Below are 19,081 nucleotides of genomic sequence, written 5' to 3'. Positions count from 1 at the left end.
CCAAGGAAGTCAGAAGCCCCCTCCCTGCTGTCTTTCCAGCGGCAGGCTAAAACCTTTTTATTCAAACAAGCATTTAAAGATGAAGATGTTCAAGATCTAGTCAGGGGTGATGTGTTTTTTAACTTTTAATGTTTTGATGGTTTTTAACTGAATTTTAATGTTGCTTGTGTTTAATTAGGTTTGTATATTTTAAATTGGATACCAGTGCTTTTATGTCAAACCCCTTTGGGGAGATAATGAGGGCTATAAATAAATAAATAAATATAATAAATATAATAATAATAATAATAATAATAATAATAATAATAATAATAAGAAGAAGAAGAAGAAGAAGAAGAAGAAGAAGGAAAAGAAAACGAAGAAGAAATGGCCTCTTCCATTCCCATTTCCAGTGGGATGGGTGAATCTGGTAAACAGAATGAGAGTTTATGTTCACCAGATATCCAGTTTCAATCTAATCCATTTTTAAAAGAATCTCTGTATGAAGTTGATACTAATATAAGTCCTCATTGTATTATGGGCTGGCATTTTCATTATTATTCAGTGTGTGTATGTTCCTTCAAATCACCTGTCAAATGATTGCAACCCCATTCATAGGGTTTTCTTAGGCAAGGAAAAGAACACTAGTATTGTGAGAGTTATTTGCAGACAGGCTAAACAACACATTTATTAGTTTATGTGCATTCATCCTCTGCTTCGTAGGACTGAGTGGAGACCCGAACGATGTGTCAACATCTTCCTTATTGCTGATTATCCTGGGGAGAATCAGCCACTCCTCCATACCACCTCTTATGTTGGCCACAAACATTTCCATCTGGTCTCCAGTAATTGATTACATTTTAAAAATCACTAGAACCAAATTACCCTTGAAATGGTCTTTAATAATGTTCAAATCAACACGCTTGACAAACCATTGATGTACAAACTAAGAAAATGGATAGACATTCTTTTAACAATAGACATTAAACTAGTGCATCAAGGTTACAAAATCCAATACAGTTAAATGTTGACCATTAGTTTTATACATTTCAGAAATTTCTCTCTCTGTGGATTGCACACACAGATGATAAACTCTGCCAGAGAGATTTTTTTTTAATATTTTTATTTGTAAGTTTTTCAAATGCATAAAAGAAAAAACACACATACATTACACGATAACAAAGACAATTACAAAGACAACAACCTGACGAACAAGACACACATAACCCAACCAATTCGCCTTCCGAACCCTTTGCACGGCAGTACTCTTTTCCCCCCACCTCTGCGGCTTCCTTAGGTACCCTTGGGTCCTAAGTTAGTTGATCATTATAGTCCCCCTCAGTTGGTATTTTCTTTATCCATATATTCTTCCACTGGACACCAATTGGTCTCCCTTCTTGGCGCATCGTCCTGTTTTATATATTGAGTCAGTAGATCCATATTCTTAATGTCTATAAGTTTTAACAACCAATTTTCTTTCGACGGTGTTTCTTGAGTTTTCCATAATTTGGCCAGAGTTATCCTGGCTGCCGTCACCATATATGTAAAAAGTTTCTCCATATTCTGGTCCATCGGGAAGTCCGTTATTCCTAGTAGGAAGTATTCTGGTCTCAGATCGAATTTTTTTCCTATTATCTTTTCCATTTCTTTATGTATAATTTGCCAAAACTTTCTCACTCTCTTACAATTCCACCACATGTGCATAAAGTCCCCAATGTGTTTCCCACATTTCCAACATTTACCATCTCCCTTTCCCTTGCTCATTTTAGATAGCTTAGCCGGCGTAAGGTACCATCTATAAAAGATTTTGTACCAGTTTTCCTTTAATTCTACTGCGTATGTATATTTAATATTTGTATTCCATATTCTTTCCCATTCCGACATATTTATCGTGTGGCCTACCTCCTTGGCCCATTTTATCATAACTTCTTTAACCTGATCTTCTTCCGTTTCCCAGATTAGTAACTGTTGGTACAATAATTTTATGATTTTTTTAATCGGATTTTAACACTCTATCCCAGACTGTGTCTTTTTTTTTCAAATCCCATTTTCTGATCTTCTCTGAAACTTTCTTTTAGTTGCCAGTAGTTTAACCATGACATGGATGATTCCAATTGTTTAATTTCCTCGTAGCTTTTCAGCCTGTATTCTTGATTTTCTATGTTTAGTAGCTGTCTGTACGGTAGCCATTTTCTCTTGGGGAGTTCCCTCATATGCTCTGCCTCCATCGGCGAGAGCCACATCGGAACCTTAGTATAAAATCTACCTTTATATTTGTCCCATGTTTCTATCAACGCTGCTCTTATGTAGTGCTGTTTGAAACACTTTTCCTTTTTGCTTTTCTCCCTCCATAGATAGCTGTGCCATCCTTTGTTTAAATCATATCCTTCTAGATCTAGCATTTTTTTATCTTTCAAGTTCGACCAGTCCTTGACCCAGCTTAAACTCGCTGCCTCGTAGTATAAAAATAAATCTGGGAGCCCAAGGCCTCCTCTTCTCGTATCGTCTTTCAAATACTTGAAGGCAATTCTGGCCTTTTTACCTTCCCATAAAAAATTGTTAATATCTTTTTGCCAATTTTTTATGATTTTTTTGTTTCTCAGAATCGGTATGTTTTGGAACAGAAAGAGGGCCTCGGGCAAAATCTTCATTTTAATTGTTGCTATCTTTCCTAGAAGGGAAAGTTTAAGTGGTCTCCACCTGTTCATTTTGTCCTTTATCTCCCTCCATCTCTTTTCATAGTTGTTTTTTAAGAGTTGGGCATTACTTGCTGTTAGCTCTATCCCTAAGTACTTGATCTTTTTCACTATTTCAATACCCGTTTTCTTATTCAGATTCTCCTTGTTCTTCTGTACCATATTCTTCGTTAGAATTTTAGTTTTTTCTCGATTTATTCTAAACCCTGTCACTTCTCCAAAGTTGGCAATTGTTTCCCACCAAAGGTCAAACTGTTCTAAAGGATTCTCAATTAGACAGACGAGATCGTCCGCGAAAGCCCGTATTTTATAACTGTGATTTCTAATCCTAAGTCCCTTGAGGTCGCTATTTTTTCTAATTGCCTCTAGTAGAATTTCCAGCATCATAATGAACAGCAACGGGGAGAGTGGGCACCCCTGTCTTGTCCCTTTTTGTATATTTATATTGTCCGATAGTTGACCATTCGTTATTATTTTCGCTGTTTGTTCTGAATAAATTGCTTTGGTTGCGGAGATAAAATAATATCCGGCATCCATTTCTTTGAGAATTTCTATGATACAAAACCAGTTAACGTTGTCGAACGCCTTTTCGGCGTCCAAGAATAGGAAAGCAATTTCCTTTTGTGGGTTCTTATCGTAAAATTCTATGGCGTTCAATATTGTCCTGATGTTTTCCCTCATATGTCTACCTGGCAGGAACCCTGCTTGCTCTTCTTTAATCCTATCCTTTAAAACTTCCTTGAGTCTGGCCGCTAATATACTTGTGAAGATTTTATAGTCTGTGTTCAGCAGCGATATTGGTCTATAATTTTTTACGTTTGCCATGTCTGCTTTATCTTTTGGGAGAAGTGTTATATTTGCCTCCTTCCATGTTGCCGGGACTTTCCCTTCTACGAGGATTTTATTCATCACCCGCTGTAGTGGAGGGATTAGTATCTCCTGAAATGTTTTATAATACAGCATTGTGAACCCGTCTGGTCCCGGCGCTTTGTTGGGCGGCAATCTCTTGATGGTTTTACTTATTTCTTCTCCTGTTATCTCTCTGTTAAGAATCTCTCTTTGCTTCTCTGTAAGTTTTGGGATATCTTGTTTCCCCAGATATTGAGTTACCTTTTCTTTTGGAATTTTGTCATCCGCGTATAATTTCTCGTAGTATTTAGTAAATTGTCTTTTTATTTCTTCATTGCTATAATAATTTTTCCCTCCTTCTTGGATTTTGCTAATAGTGTTTGCCTGTCTTTTTTTAGCTAATCTCTGCGACAACCATTTGCCTACTTTGTTCGCGTGCTCGAAGTACTGTTGTTTGATGTACTTTAACTTTTTCCCCATCTCCTCCATCTGAAGTGCATCTAGCTCCTTTTTACTCATTTCTAATTTCAATTTGATTTTTTTGTCCTGGGGCTTCTCCTTTAGATGGTTTTCTGATCTGTTCACTTCCTCTACGATTTTTGTGTATCTTAGTTGTCTTGCTCTATTCATTCTTACACTGTGTTGGATCATCAATCCTCTTATATACGCTTTACTGGCGTCCCAAATTACCTCAACTGGGGTGTCTTCTTCCTTATTAAGTTTAAAGTATTCACATATTTTTTCTCTGTACAGATTCTGGTCCGTTGCCTTTTTCAGCAATGAGTCGTTCAGTTTCCATCTGAATACTTCCCTTTTCTTTCCACTGCCTTCCATTATCAATTCTATCGGTGCATGGTCTGAATTTAGTCTGGGCAATATTTTAATTTTAGTTACTTGGTTCATTACTGATTTGGTGCCCCAAATCATGTCTATTCGTGACCAGGTTGAATGTCTATTTGAAAAAAACGTAAAGTCTTTTCCATTTTCGTGGTAATACCTCCAAATATCTATAAGGCCTAGATCATCTTTTAGCTGTTTAAATTTTTTTGGTAACTCTCCTGCCACTTTGTCTTTTTTCCTCCCCCCTTGATTTGACTTGTCTAATTTATTATTTAGTACTCCATTGAAGTCTCCTAAGATCAGAAGATCATCATACTCCTCTTCCAGTATTTTTTGGTATAAAGCCTCTACGAATTTTATCTTGTTCCCATTTGGGGCATATATATTGCAAATAAGGGTTTTTTTCCCCTCTATTACTATCTTGACCCCTAACATCCTACCCTCTTGGTCGTTGAACCTTTTCTCAGAAGGGATATTATCGTTAACGTATGTGACCACCCCCCTTTTTTTCTCCGCACTAGATGCGTAGTATGTTTTCCCTAGACTTTTCTGTGTTAGGTGCGCTACGTGCTTATTCATAATGTGTGTTTCCTGTAAACATATTACGTCATACTTCCCTTTTTTAAGTTGTTGCCATACTTTTCTCCTTTTATTAGGCGAGTTAAACCCATTGATATTATTAGAGTAAAGTTTACATCTTTGAGCCATCATCGTTTTTACTCTCATCAGTCTTGTTAACTATTCCCTTCTCGAAGTCCATTAAATCTATTATTTCTTCAGGTGATTTTTCCCTTATCCTTTTCTTTAATCTACTCGTCCCCTCCCCTTCCTCCTCCCCCGCCCCTCCTCTCCCCCCTCCTCCCCCCGCCTCCCTCCCCCCCCCCACTCCCCATCTCTGAGTGCAAATTTTTCTCATAGAAAGCCCTAGCTTTATATTCACTTGTAATCCAAATTTTGTTCCCTTCCCATGTCGTCATAAGGCCCTCCTTTTTGTCCCATTTAAATCTTATATTTCTTCTTCTTAGTTCATCTGTTAAGAAGAAATACTTGCGTCTTTTTTCCAATACTGATATTGGATATTCTTTTAGAATTGCTATTCTATTCCCTTTGTCAAATGTTGGGTTGCTCGCATTTCCCTTCAAAACTTCATCTCTCAAATTTTTTTTACTAAAATGTACCACTACATCCCTTGGGGTGTTATATTTTTTGGCGTAGTTTGATTGCACTCTAATCACTCTGTCTATGTTCATGTCTGTTTCCTCTTTTGTTCTATTTGTTATATTGGACACAATTTCAATAACTCTTTCTCTTATATTTTCCTGTTCTCCTTCCCTTAGATTGCGGAATCTTAATTGAAATTCTTTTTCTCTTGATTCCAAAATCTCTTGCTGTGTCCTAATTACATTCAAAGTCTTCTCGATTGCCCCTCTCTCTTTCTTTGCCATCTCCTGTTGTTTTTTGATTGTTTCCATTGCCTTATCCCTTTCTTTGCACCCTTTTTTGGTTAGGTCTAGATCTTCTCTTATTTTATTTATTTCTTCTCTAACTAGGGTTTGTATCTCCTCCTTTATGTCCCTCTTTATTCCTAACATCTCCTCTCTCATCTCTAAATATTGCCTGTCTTGCTTTTCCTGTATTTTGGATACCTCCGTTTGTAATTTCAAAATTTCCACCATCACATCTTTGATGCTAAAATCTTCTGTTAATGATTCCTTCCTTACCGCCCCTCTCTTGTCCCTATCTTTTTCCATCCTGGGTTTTGGTGTGTTCATGATTCCTGGCCTAAATCACCTTTATATCTCTTCTTTCTTTCTTTCCTTTTCTCTCTTCTATCTTTGGCTCTTCAGCCGGGGCTTAACCCCTGATAGCGGTGGGAGAAAGCAAGAGGGGGGGGGGGGAGGAAGCCAGAATCTGAAGGGGTGAGAGGAGAGAGTGATAGGAAACGGAGAGGGAAAGAGAAAAAACCGAGAGAAGATAGCAGCTAGGAAGCAGATAGATAGGGTGAGGGGTAGAAATAAAATAATTAAATTTCTATCCCCCCCTTTTCTTTTGGGTCTGTTGCTATTGTTTTTACTGCTAGTTATTGTTGTTTTTAATGTTTCCTTTTCCCTCTCCTGCCCCCCCCCTCTCCCCACCTCTACACCTTCCGATTCATACACACACTTATCTGTTCACTTTTGGCTGGGGCCGCCTCCCAGTTCTTATTGTTATTGTTATTTTTTCCACTTGCCCCTCAAGTCTTGTCCCATCCACTTTAGGGGTTCACCTTAACCCTGTAAACCCACACGTCCAGTCCAGTCCTGACCTGTCCTTTCAATTCCTTTCGGTTCCGATCCTGTCCTTCCAAGTTGTTGCAAAAGAAAGGAGTTCCCGCCAGCGATTCCCTTCTTTCCTCGCTACTGTCTCCGCATCCTCCTTTTCCCCTCCCGCACGTCTTCTTCTCTTCCCCTTTCTCCCGTTGGAGATCCTCTACGTCCACGTCGTCACACGCCTGCGTCGCGTGCGTCCTGCGTGCGTCCTGCGTGCGTCCTACGTTCGCCGCGCGTCAGGCGGCGGCGCTGTGCTCCCGGCGGTTCGACGCTCCTCGCCTCTCCGACTTTCCTCCTGGCTTTCTTGCCGCCCCAGTGCCTTCTGATGAATCCACCGTCTTGCTTCTCCTCGCACCGGTTCGGTTTTCCCTTTGCTTGCCTCTGGTGTTTCACTTTTACTTTACTTTACTTTAAGGAGTAAAGCTGAGACTCAGTAAGCGTCCTTTTTCCATCGTTTATACAGCACTGTTGTGACCATCCCAGGAACGATATTCTAAATGTCTTTTGTCGTTCCGGTGCTGACTTAACAATTTCAGCTTCCCTTCACCTCCGCAACCATCCTATGCCGCTAAAAGGTTTCTTGGCTCATGCAAAAGTTCCTAGTTCCGTAATCCACTTCTACCCTCTGTCTTCTTTGCTTTTAAAATAATGGCTGGCGTCCTACCCGGCCGTCCCGATATCCTCCACCACGCTTCGCCTACCTCAGGTCCCTTTGGCTGTTGGTCACCCGAAGAAGAACACTTCGGGCGCTAGGACCCACGGTTTTGCACCTCACTTGCCTCCAGCTTAAGTGAGTGGGAGCTTTTCCTTATTGTAGCTCAACCAAAGCCCTCTGGTGAGGCAGAATGCTGGCTATGTCAGGAGCCTCAGCGTTCTGCTGCGTTCGCCATCTTTGCCATTACCGGAAGCTTTTCTGCCAGAGAGATTTTTTAAAAGGAGACTTATGGCTAATTCAGACACCATGGTTTGACATTGCATAAATGGGCCTTGAAGCATGGAAATGAGCATTGGATTGCCCTCTCCTTCATCTGCTCCTTTTCTGCGTTTTCTTTACATACTATGCTTTATCCTTTTGTCCAGTCTGGGGAAACTATCATTTGCCTAGACCATCATTTGCCCATAGATCAGCATAGATTGCTGTTTTGTTTAAGCAACATTTTATCGTGGTTCTTCCAAAATGAATCATACCAAAGAGCCTCCAGCAGCCTAGTTTTGCTGGGATGTGTTGAATTGCACTTGTCATTCCCCTTCAACGTTGGTACCATTCCTGTTGAGAACTTAGGGAAAGAGAAAACTGGAACAACAGAATGTGATGTGGCAGTTTATAGTATAGGTTTCATCTCCAATGGAGGATCTGGTAACTTTAATAAATAGCAATGTCTATGTTCTCTTGAGATGACAATTTCTCTTAGAAATATGTTTTCATTAAGGCATGAGTGTATGAGTAGTCTAACATTTACATGTAAATTGAAGACTATGCCTGAGACAATGACACATATAAGTCTTGCGTATTTTGTATTTTAAATCATTCAAATATGTGCTAAAACTGAAAACTATAAAGAGGCAATACAGTGAACAATAGGTTGACAGGTGACAAAATGGGAAGCAAGATAAGCAAAAGAATATACTGATTAAAAACTATCTACCTGATTTTTATGAATAATTTGTTTTGCAGTTCTTGTTGCAGATATGCTGATTTATATACCGGCAGTAATCTTATACTGCTGTTATTTAAAAGATGCATCAAACAAGAAAAAGGTTGGTAGCTTTTTTTCTCCAATTGTGAGTAAATTTCATCTAGGATGAATATCAGAAGTGCACTTACATAAAACTACAGTATCAAAAATATTTCCTGTTGATTTAAAATGGATAACTTTCAGTATTTATTTGTGTTTAAGCACAATAAATTAACAGCAATTATTAATAGAACCAATAATACAACATATAATTGAGCTGTTGGGGCAAATTATATATTATATAATACAATTCCAAGTATGTTTACTCAGATGTAAGTTCAGTGCTATTTAGATTTAGTAGAATTTACTGCTTTGTATGTTTGGATTGTATTGCAACATTTTTGTGTTTAGATATCATACATATTTGTACTCCGAAATTTGACCATCAGTAATAATTTAAATATAATTACACTTTGACAAGTAACAAAATCAAAACTTGTTTAGTGATGTGCTGAGCTTTAATGTTGTCTTACTTTCTTCTTTTCAGTTGGCAAAGTGTATTGTGTGCTACCAATTATGTACTCTTCCTAGGGTAGAAAGCTATTAATATTAGTCTTTTGTAAATGTTTCATTATCTTTTTTTCTCTTTCCCAGATTTCTAGTGCTCTCTGCATATTGCTTTATCCAGGCCTCATTTTGATTGATTATGGACATTTTCAGTATCCTTGAAAATTATGTGAAATCAGGCCATTATATTTTTTTCCCAGCTGAAAACCCAGGGTTAGGGGGTGGCAATTATAAACAATTGTTTTCAGGTATTTTCAGGTTTTGTTTTCTGGCGTGTTTTGGAAGAGAGTTGATGTAGACTTGGGGTTGCAAAAAAGAGGTTGGTCCAACCCAGTGGTTCTCAACCCGTGAGTCCCCAAATGTTTTGGCTTTCAACTCCCAGAAATCCTAACAGCTGGTAAACTGTCTGGGATTTCTGGGAGTTGTAGGCCAAAACATCTGGGGACCCACAGGTTGAGAACCACTGATCTAACCCAACCCAATAGAGCACTATGAATGGAAGTACTTATGTCAAGGTCGGTAATATGTGGCTCACCTGATGCTTTTGGTCTGAAACTCCCATTATCCTTCATCATTGACTCTGTTGGCTAGGGCTCCCAGTGAGGTTCACTTTCTATTAAGTGGTATAGAATTTAGCCTTAAGTTAAAGTCAAAATGGCAATCTATTGTATAAGATGACATGGGATTAAGCCCTTCTGCATTACATTTTTTTAGTAACATTTATTGTGCTCTTAGATAGGAAGCAACGGGTTATATAGCTTACTGCATTCAAATGTAGGTACTCTGGGCTCTCGGTATCTGCTTTGCTTACTTCCAGGACCCCCTTGGATACCAAAATCTGTAGATGCTCAAGTCCCATTATATACAATGCTGCAGTAGAACGGCATTTCATATACAAAATGGCAAAAGGCTGCAGCAGATTAATATAGTGTTCAAATGTTTGCTTTTTCTATTACTGTATATTTTTTCAAAAATTTCAAGGCATGGTTAGATAAATTCATGAATACTAAACCTGTGGTACAGAGGACCAAAGGTATAATTTTAATCTTGTATTGTTTATTGCATGGAATGTGTTATTAAATGTTTGTTCAAACAGATAAGCAGATGGTATAAATATGTCTTCAAAGATTTATTTACATATACACATTTGTCTCTAGATGATAAATGCCCAAGTTGTGTGAAAGAGTTGTCAAAAGAATGCTTTGTGGTTTCTGGGCTGTATGGCCATAGTCTAGCCGCATTTTCTCCCAACATTTCGAAGATTGTCTGAAGATGCCAGCCACAGATACAGGCGAAACGGCAAAAGAAAATGCAGCTAGAACATGGCCACACAACACTCCAGTGATTCGGCTGTTAAAGCCTTCGACAATACAAAGCTTTAACACAAGATAACAAAGTTTTATCTCTTAAGATTGACATAAAATACAGGTGCATGAAGGCAATTTTTAGGATCTTGTATTTTGTGTATATTACAGTAATTTATGGAACATTAGTAAAACTACACGTGATCATGGTTTTTTTTTTTCATGTCAGGAGCGACTTGAGAAACTGCAAGTTGGTTCTGGTGTGAGAGAATTGGCCGTCTGCAAGGATGTTGCCCAGGGGGATGCTCGGATGTTTTACCGTCCTGTGGAAGGCTTCTCTTATGTCCTCGCATGAGCTGGAGCTGACAGACGGGAGCTCATCCCACTGCCGGATTCAAACTGTCAACCTTTCAGTCAGCAATCCTGCAGGCAAAAGGATTTAACCCATTGCGCCACCAGGAGCTCCGTCATCATAATGATTACAACTATGTGAATAAACGGTTTTCTTTAAATGTTGCCAAGCAGTGCAGAAGCTACTTTGTTGACATTGCTTTCCTTGGTGCTGCAGTAATGTCAGTAAAATACAGATCATGCAAGGATGGATAGTGCAACTGCTTCAGGCTGCATAATGCAGCCAAAATTAAGTATTACGATATTATCTTGTTCTGTTTTGAAAATTAGTTATTGTTGAGTGCCTTTCCGTAGTTTCCAACTTATAGTGACTCTAAAATGCATGAGTCATGGGATTTTCTCTGGCCGAGAGCGTATGGCTTGCTCAAGGTCAGCCATTGGGTTTCATAGACTGAGTTGGAAATCAAACCCAAGTCTCCAGAGCTGTAATCCAATGCTAAAATCGCACTACCCCAATATTGCTAAATTTGGTAACTGCAGAAGACCACCTGAAGTATTCTCTTGGTGCCATTTATTATTAATAACCAAGTGACAAACACGTTTTTGCCCTTAACATTAAAAACATGTATAATTCTGTGAGCCTTGGTTTTGCTTTGTGGGGAATGCTTTTCCTCTCCTATGATTTGGATGTTTGGGGTTCGATAGCATTTTGCTTTGCTCTTAACTACAAACAAATGGAGCTCTACCACTCCCTGCCTTTCTTCTGCTATCTCTTGGGAAAGTGCTTCAAAAAAGGCCTGATGGGGAAAGGGTGAGTGTTTTTAAAAGTTGACATCCAGAAAATGGTCCTGGAATGCATTTAGGCAGCTTTGCCTTGGGAATTTGTGCATGTCTTCCATGTCTCGATTAAGCTTTTGGAGAAGGGATTCATGTCATTATAATTCTTTACTCCTCCCTCCCCCGGTAGAGCATGTTTCTCCTAAGTCATTAAATAACATACTAAATAGTTTAAAGAGTGTCTGTAGTGTATCAAAATACACACAACTATCTTTTCTCTTCAACACCTGTCATTACTTAAGCACAGGTCACAAATGGGCACCCAGATTTAGAAGGTAAGAGTTTAGCATAGCTTTTCTAAAAAAAAAAAAAAACCCACAACATTTAACAGTTTTATCCTTGAAATCCTGTTGGTGGATTTCCTATTTTAGATTATCTACTTCCTATTTGTTTTTAAATAATCCCTAATTATGAAGTGCAGATATATATTATAGTCTACTTTCTTGTGTTCCACTTTTGTTTCTCCTTTGGAGCTTGGATAAATGTATTCTTTTTCTTTTAGATTATTATCATTAATGAAGCTGGGATTTACCGTAGTTGTTTCCTTTGCTTTCTGTTGGCTCCCATTTTGCATGGACGTCAGGCAAATTTTGCAAGTGCTCAGGAGGCTCTTCCCAGTTGATCGAGGTTTGTTTGAGGTATGCCTCATGCCCTCCCCTCCCTTTCCAAGCTTCTTGTAAATGTTTTATATTTTTAGCTCCCTTGAGAAACCTTCACTTTGACCCTTAGGGATTTAATGTGGAAGATACACCAGAAGGCTAGTAATATGATCTGGCTTCTCCTACCGTCGTTTCTTGCCAGTTATTTAATCCAGCATTTAACCCCTAGCTCAGCTGGCATCTTCCAGGATAATACACAAATAGGCAACATTTATCCCATCGTCAGATCTATAGTTCAGTTGTACATATTTCCATTCCAGTAGATTCCATCATAATTAACAATGCCCTTGCACCATATTAGCTATAGGATCTTTAAAAATGAATTAATTCCATCCCTGGCTTCCTGTTTTACTTTTCAAAATAGCCATTAGATTTCTATTCAAATGCTTCATGTTTTAAAATGCATTAAAAGTCCCAATGTGCTGTAAGGAAAAGTTGCAACTTTCATTGCTGAGCAAAGCCTAAAGGTGTTGAGCATAAAGTCGATGGTTTTATTGCAGAGATGACATCTATTAACTGGTTTGCAACAGAGAGGGGGGCGGGCGAGAAATAGTATTACAACTGTACAGCAGACCGGCTTTTGAAAACCATTAACTTCCACAGCAGAGATACTGGTACACTGGGGAAAAATTAGGAACTTATTCCCCATTCATACATTAAGATGCTACACAAAGTGTGAAGTATATAGAAATTTGCTAGCCAAAGTACTGTCAACCAATTTGGTTTGTTTACATGTCCATTTTAATGGGGTTATTAAGACACACTGCTGGGTTTTAACAGAGGTAAGTCTTGTGTTTTACGAGAAAGAATCCTCACAGAATTTATCCATGGTAGCTCAGGAATTGGGGTCTAATGTTAGCTGAAATATTTTTGGAGCTGGCAGAGGAATGACTGATTTAGATATTATTTATCTGGATAAGCAAAGAAACTGTCTACGTAAGCAATGCACAGTAAGTTTATACTGGGGTCCCTGTGTCAGGTTCTTTGAATTGGTTCCCATTTACAGAGATGCCTACAAATGTTGGTAGTTGTAAAGCGTTGCTGGCTATTAAGCAGGCATCTTATACGTTTGTGAGTGTTGCCAAGCACTTGTCACCTTCAGCAATTTTGTGTTCTGTATACTTGTAAGTGTACAAGGAGGCTTGGCTCAGTTGTTGGTAGTAGCTTTCTTGCTGTTATGTCTACACAGCTGTGATCCAAGCAGCTGTTTAGGGATGAGTTTCATGAGCATGCTAGCTGTGTGGTTACAAATTTAATTTGGAAAGTGATCCTAGCACAACTGCTAATGTCTTTAGACTTCTTGATTTATTATAGGTTAACTCTGTCATTGCTAGCAACTAGCACGCTGAGCTATATATGTTCTTGTTACAGAATGTGGCAAACTTTAATGGGTTTATTTAATGGTAAATGCTCGATTACAGGTTATTTTATTATATTCACAACCTATGTGTTTTCCTATTCAAGACTGTAGTTATCAATGTTTATTTCGGTCCAGTGTTTTTATCCAAGATTTGGAGAATGCTGGCACATATGGACTTAATCGCAGCATCAGATGTTCAGATTTGCAGAAGGGCTTTTGCTATTCAACATGTAAATAATGCCCACTAACAAAAACATTAATGCAACATGTTAAATATATTTTCAGGATAAAGTAGCCAATATTTGGTGTACCATAAGTGTCTTTTTCAAAATAAAGACAATTCTATCAGCAGAAACCCAATTTAAATTAAGGTAAGTAAGAACAGAAGTCTGAGCTAATATCAGTGTTAATTAAACTTTTGGGACAATTGTAAAAGGCTATTTTCACAGTGTAGTAACATAAGATTCAGCTACTTGTATACAAAGGGGGATAATTTAAACAGTTTGTTGTTTCATGCTGTTTTTAAGAATAATTTATGAATGTACAAATTAGGAAATTAAGCATAGGCATCTTATCGCTTATTTCTTTTCAGAAAGTATAAAAGCTTATCCATACTAAAGTTATATGAGCTACTGGTAGTAATTGAGGTCTGATCTATGAACCCAGTATTATTCAAATCAACTGAATCTACTGTTATTGAAATTAACATTTTAATACAACACAATTGTTATTTTGCTTTCAGCTTGGTTTTAACATTCCTGGCCATACTTCCAAGCTGCATAAAATTAACAATGCAGCCTTCTCTCCGGGGATTTAAATACAGTCTGGTAAGTGTATGACAAAGCTCCTATATTTAAATGTAATCTTTGTAGTTTTATAACACAAAGGACATTCCTACCCTTCTCCTTTGCCATCCTTACTTTGCCTAAACAGAAGATTTGAAATTTTTGAAAAGGCAGATAAAAAGAATGGCAGTGCTAAGGATTAAGAATTATTGCAGGTTCAGAAATGTGAATTGTATGACAAGTAAGACTTCTTGTCTGCTATCCCTCACCTTTATCTTTGTAGCTTAGTCTATGAAGACAATGTAGTGTAGCGATCTGAGCACTGAAGACCAGAGTGCAAATCCCCTCTAAGATATGTAAACTCACTGGCTGACCTTGGGCAAGCCACATTCTCTCAGCTTCAGAGGAAGGCAAAAGCAACCCCCTTCTAAACAAATCTTGGTCACCAGTGCTATTTCAGGATGGACAAGCCTAGCTGTTCCTTATAATTGATTGCTCACGAAAATGTGTGGCATTTGTAGCAATTGTGTCAAGCCCTCAAATTTTGAAGCAACAATACTTTAATCATAATTCTTAGCACCTCGCACCACAGAGATTTAATTTTTAGTCACTTAGGGAATAAAGTAATAAGAATTAAGATTAAGCTGATTCTGCTTAGCGCATGTACTAGTTGAGGATGGCATTTAGTTAATGTAAGAGTTAGAGTACACTATATAGGTCATCTATTCCAACCACCTATTCAATAGAGGAAACAGAACTAAAATATTCTTAACAGGTGGCTGTTTAGTCACTGCTTGAAAACCTCCATTAAGGGAGAGTGGACCATTCTTCCTAGATAATTGCTTCTGTTGCTCCTTATTTGGAGACATTTAAGCAGAAGCTGGATGGCCATCGGGGGTGCTTTGAATGTGATTTTCCTGCTTCTTGGAAGGGGGTTGGGCTGGATGACCCATGAGGTCTCTTGCAACTCTATGATCCTGTCAGTACATTTCTCCTAATGTGCAACTCAACTCAATCTGTCTACACCAAAGCATCTTTGATGTCCACGTTCTTGAAAATAGGGCAGGGACTTCGGCATCTTTTAATATGTCAATTTCCTAGAAAGTGGGCAGGGTCTTTGGGAAGATGAGAACCATATGTGCTAGATATTTGTTCTTGGCACATATTTCTAGCCCCCATAGGGTTTTATCAGTGTAGCCTACCTATCAATACTTAGCAATAAATTATCCATATTAGTGAAGCAATTTCACTAATAGCTTCACTCAAGAAGTTCACTGGAGGACTTCTGTTGTTGAGTGGTATACATATTCCACTTTTAGAAGGTATATATAGTAGGAATCATTTGTGTCAAATAATTCCTGATATTTTTGGCCTGACATCTGGACTGTACTATTACTTTAAGAGAAACATAATTTTATATAGTTTCACTATTTCCCCTTTTACAGGCATGGGATGGTCACTGTAGTTGAATAGCCACAAACATACCCCCACAGTGGGAAATATGAGCAGGTTTTTTTGTATCATATATTAATACTGGTTAATTTTCTTTTTAAAAGGGTTGCTGTGCATTATCCTTCTTTCTGTTCTCATTCCAAGTGCACGAAAAGTCTATTCTTCTGGTTTCAATGTAAGTAATATTCCATACTTGGATGACATTTGCACCATTATCTAGAAGCAGGTCATGAGAGTTGATCCAAAACGATGTGCCTGTGTGAGGACATATTTTATACTAGAGCATTCTTAAATCTTGGGAGTGGATTCACTTTCTATCAAGAATATGAAAGCAGCTTAGGAAATAGCAAAATACTGTTTTCTTAGTTCCACAGAATCTAGGACATATAAAGCAATATATGTTCAAGAGTTACTAGATTCCTGTATCATAATGCCATGATTTGGGGATTTACTTAATACAGTACATAGTCTGGGTCCCCCTGGGGGAGAAGAGCAGTATATAAATTAAATAAATAATATAAATAAATAATAGCCTCTTTTTGACTCAATGTGTGACTGCAGATTGGCATTATGTAAGGTTTATGTCAAGACCCCAAGTAAATAATTTGAACTCTGCATTTGAGGAAGGTGGCAAAATTTGCTCATATGAAATACAGTGAAAATGTGTCTTACATTACTTAGGTACCTGACAAATATGTTGCAATATGACATATATGGTGTTCCCCTGCCCCCATTTCCCTCACCTAAGATTTTTTTTCCACTCCTGCAAATTGACATTTCCCTAGGTATCCCAACATCTACCTCTTGTGAAGCTATCCTCCTGTGTTAACACCTTACTTATCAATAGCTCTTTACCCATTGTAGTGAGAGTGATGCAACAAAATATCTAATTGAAATATTCTTTATATTTTCCTCCTATAGACCAGTCTGCTTACTTATAAATGAAATCCCCTTTATGTCTGCATGGTTTTTGCTTGTTTCAACATTTAGGTAAGTTAAAACGCTACTATCTCTAAATCAGTCTTCCCAGTTTGAGTTAACTGAGCAATATTAAAGATCCATTCTCATCACTAGTTGCTGGGTATGCAACCTTGAAATAAAGTACATTAATTAATGTATCTTTTTAAACAGCATGCTACCACTTCTCCTGAAGGATGGCCTGCTTTTATCTTACATTGTGACAACACTGGCTTTTCTCATGGTGTGTGGAACTTCTTTCTCAATACTTGAAAAGACCTCTGAAGCTGATCTTAAGCTGAAAATGTTTTCTGCTTCTATTAGAAATTACATCCCTTGGTTTAAAATATTCCCTAAGACTATGAAATATTTGGTGAGTAATATTTCGTGTTACTTTGGCTAAGGAATAAACATATACTTTGGCTTTTTTTCTTGATTTAATATTAAGCAAAATCTGAATTTGTTGGTATTGCTGCCTCCCATGCCATATCTATACTCTTGCCTCACTGGAAAAGGTAAGTACCAAAAGCCATCAGATGAACTGAATTATATTCACCAATTCCAATCCAATAGTAGAGGTATGAACAAAGAAAATGGCTTCTTAGCAACCTATAATATATTAATAACAGCTGTGCCCGGCCACGCGTTGCTGTGGCTGATGGGAATCATTTGTTGACCAGGTGGAATAGCAGTGACTAGCCTTGCAGCCTCAAAGTCTGGGTGTTTTCTCCTTACGCGAATCCTTGTTTGGTGAGCTGGAATACAATGGAATAGGTTTGCTGCTTGGAAGGCTGGGTACTTGCGTTCTAGGCAGGGCCGGTCGGAGATATTTTTTAATGTGAAGCGGGGGTGCTGAAAAGCGCCCCCGCCACCGGCCCCGCCTCCCGCGCCCTGGCCCCGCCCAGCGTTCCCTGGCCCCGCCTCCCACGCTGCGTGGGAGGCGGGGCCAGGGCGAATAGTGAGGGGGCGGGGCCAGAGTTGGCCCCGCCCCCGCCCAGCGTGCCCTGGCCCCGCCTCCCACACAGCATGGGAGGCGGGGCCAAGGCACGCTGGGCGGGGGGGCCAGAGTTGGCCCCGCTTCCCACGCTACTCCCGCTCGCCCGTCTGGCCTTTTCTAGCTGGCCAGACTGCAGCGGAGGTTCCTGCAGGCCGCGATTGCGGCCTGGAGGGACCTCCGCTGCAGTCTGGCCAGCTAGAAAAGGCCAGACGGGCCAGGGCGCACTGGGCGGGAGGCGGGGCACCGTCAGGGCGGTGCCCCGCCTCCCGCCCAGCCTGACGGCGCCCCCCCGGGCCTGCGCCCGAGGCGGCGGCATCAGGTGCCTCTATAGTGGGGCCGGCCCTGGTTCTAGGGAAATGGTTTTTTAGCCAATTTGAATTGCACTGAATAGCCTCGCTGTTCGAAAGACTGCTTTCTACATAGGGGCATCCTTTCTTGGGCAGGTTGAATGAGACGGAGTAGCCTCATGGCTTGAAACCCTGAGGGTTTACTATCTAGGGGAAATCTTGCTTGGTCAGGTTGAACAGCACTGAATAGCCTTGCTGTTTGCAAGCGTGGTTGCTTCCTGCCTGGGGGAATCCTTTGTTGGGAGGTGTTAGCTGGCCCTGGTTGTTTCCTTTCTGGAATTCCCATTTTCAGAGTGTTGCTCTTTATTTAATGTCCTGATTTTAGAGATTATATTGTTCTGTATTATTACACCACAGTAATTTTAGATATTATATTTGTTGCCTGAGACCACAGCCAGGCGGCCCCTCTTTCCAATCCCTGGAAGAGAGGCCCAGGCAGCTGAGGCTGGGAAGGTAGGGCCCTCCTCTGAAGAGGGAAAAAGGGGAGGGAGGCGGGGGTGCAAGGAGCCCTCGGCCAGCCTCAGAGGCCTCCAGAGCCCCCTCCTTCCTTCCTTCCGTCCTCTGCCAAAGAAAGGGAGGGGTCCCAAGTCTCCCTGCTTGCTGCCTCCAGGCCTTTGCCACCTAAGCCTGCCTGGCCGAGACCCTGCTCGCTTTGCTCAGGTGAGAAGCACAAGGGAGCAGTAGGACCCCCCCCACACACACACACAAGAAGGAGGCAGAAGGAAGTATTAACAGGGCGGGAAGCGGCGCTGAAGAAACGGCCCCTGTTTACCCAGGCAAGAGATGGCCAGGCTGGCAGGAGGAAGGGATGGGCGGGCCTCGCCAAAGAGAGGGGAGAAGCTGCCTGAGCGATTGAAGACTTGCCTCAGCCCCCACAGTTGCTCACAGGTTGGGATTTCTGGTCGATGGAGCAGGTTGAAGGGCGGGGAGGCCATGTCCAGGCGGCCGGGGCTTGGGGAGGGCTCCCAGGAGCGGCGCCGGCTGTGAGGCCCAGGCCTCTTCTCTGCCTTTTTCTGCATGCCTGCGCCTTCCTGGCCTCCGTCCTTGCTTGCCTCAAACATTGCCAGGAGGGCCCAGTCCCCCTCATGTTCAGCACACCTGGCTGCCATGTTGTGT

The 19,081-nt window shown here is 40.2% G+C and overlaps 1 protein-coding gene across 10 annotated transcripts in view; it reads left to right on the top strand.

The window, feature by feature from the left end:
- Window positions 1-19,081, top strand: part of alg6 (ALG6 alpha-1,3-glucosyltransferase) — a 72,814-nt gene that overhangs the window by 40,373 nt on the left and 13,360 nt on the right. For 7 of the 10 annotated variants that reach the window (XM_062978232.1, XM_062978236.1, XM_062978229.1 and 4 more), the window contains 9 exons: window positions 8,349-8,431; window positions 9,004-9,072; window positions 11,201-11,382; window positions 11,911-12,046; window positions 13,713-13,798; window positions 14,170-14,254; window positions 15,769-15,839; window positions 16,586-16,654; window positions 16,796-16,994. In XM_062978232.1, the coding sequence (XP_062834302.1) occupies window positions 8,349-8,431; window positions 9,004-9,072; window positions 11,201-11,382; window positions 11,911-12,046; window positions 13,713-13,798; window positions 14,170-14,254; window positions 15,769-15,839; window positions 16,586-16,654; window positions 16,796-16,994 (980 nt within the window). The remainder of the gene's footprint in view (window positions 1-8,348; window positions 8,432-9,003; window positions 9,073-11,200; window positions 11,383-11,910; window positions 12,047-13,712; window positions 13,799-14,169; window positions 14,255-15,768; window positions 15,840-16,585; window positions 16,655-16,795; window positions 16,995-19,081) is intronic. The other 3 variants (XM_008109330.3, XM_062978235.1, XM_062978237.1) reach the window with 3 other exon arrangements.

This window comes from Anolis carolinensis, chromosome 4, assembly GCF_035594765.1.
Source record: "Anolis carolinensis isolate JA03-04 chromosome 4, rAnoCar3.1.pri, whole genome shotgun sequence".
Classification (NCBI taxonomy): Eukaryota; Metazoa; Chordata; class Lepidosauria; order Squamata; family Dactyloidae; genus Anolis; species Anolis carolinensis.
Note: the sequence above shows the minus strand (reverse complement) of the source record. Positions and strands in the feature narration are given on the sequence as shown.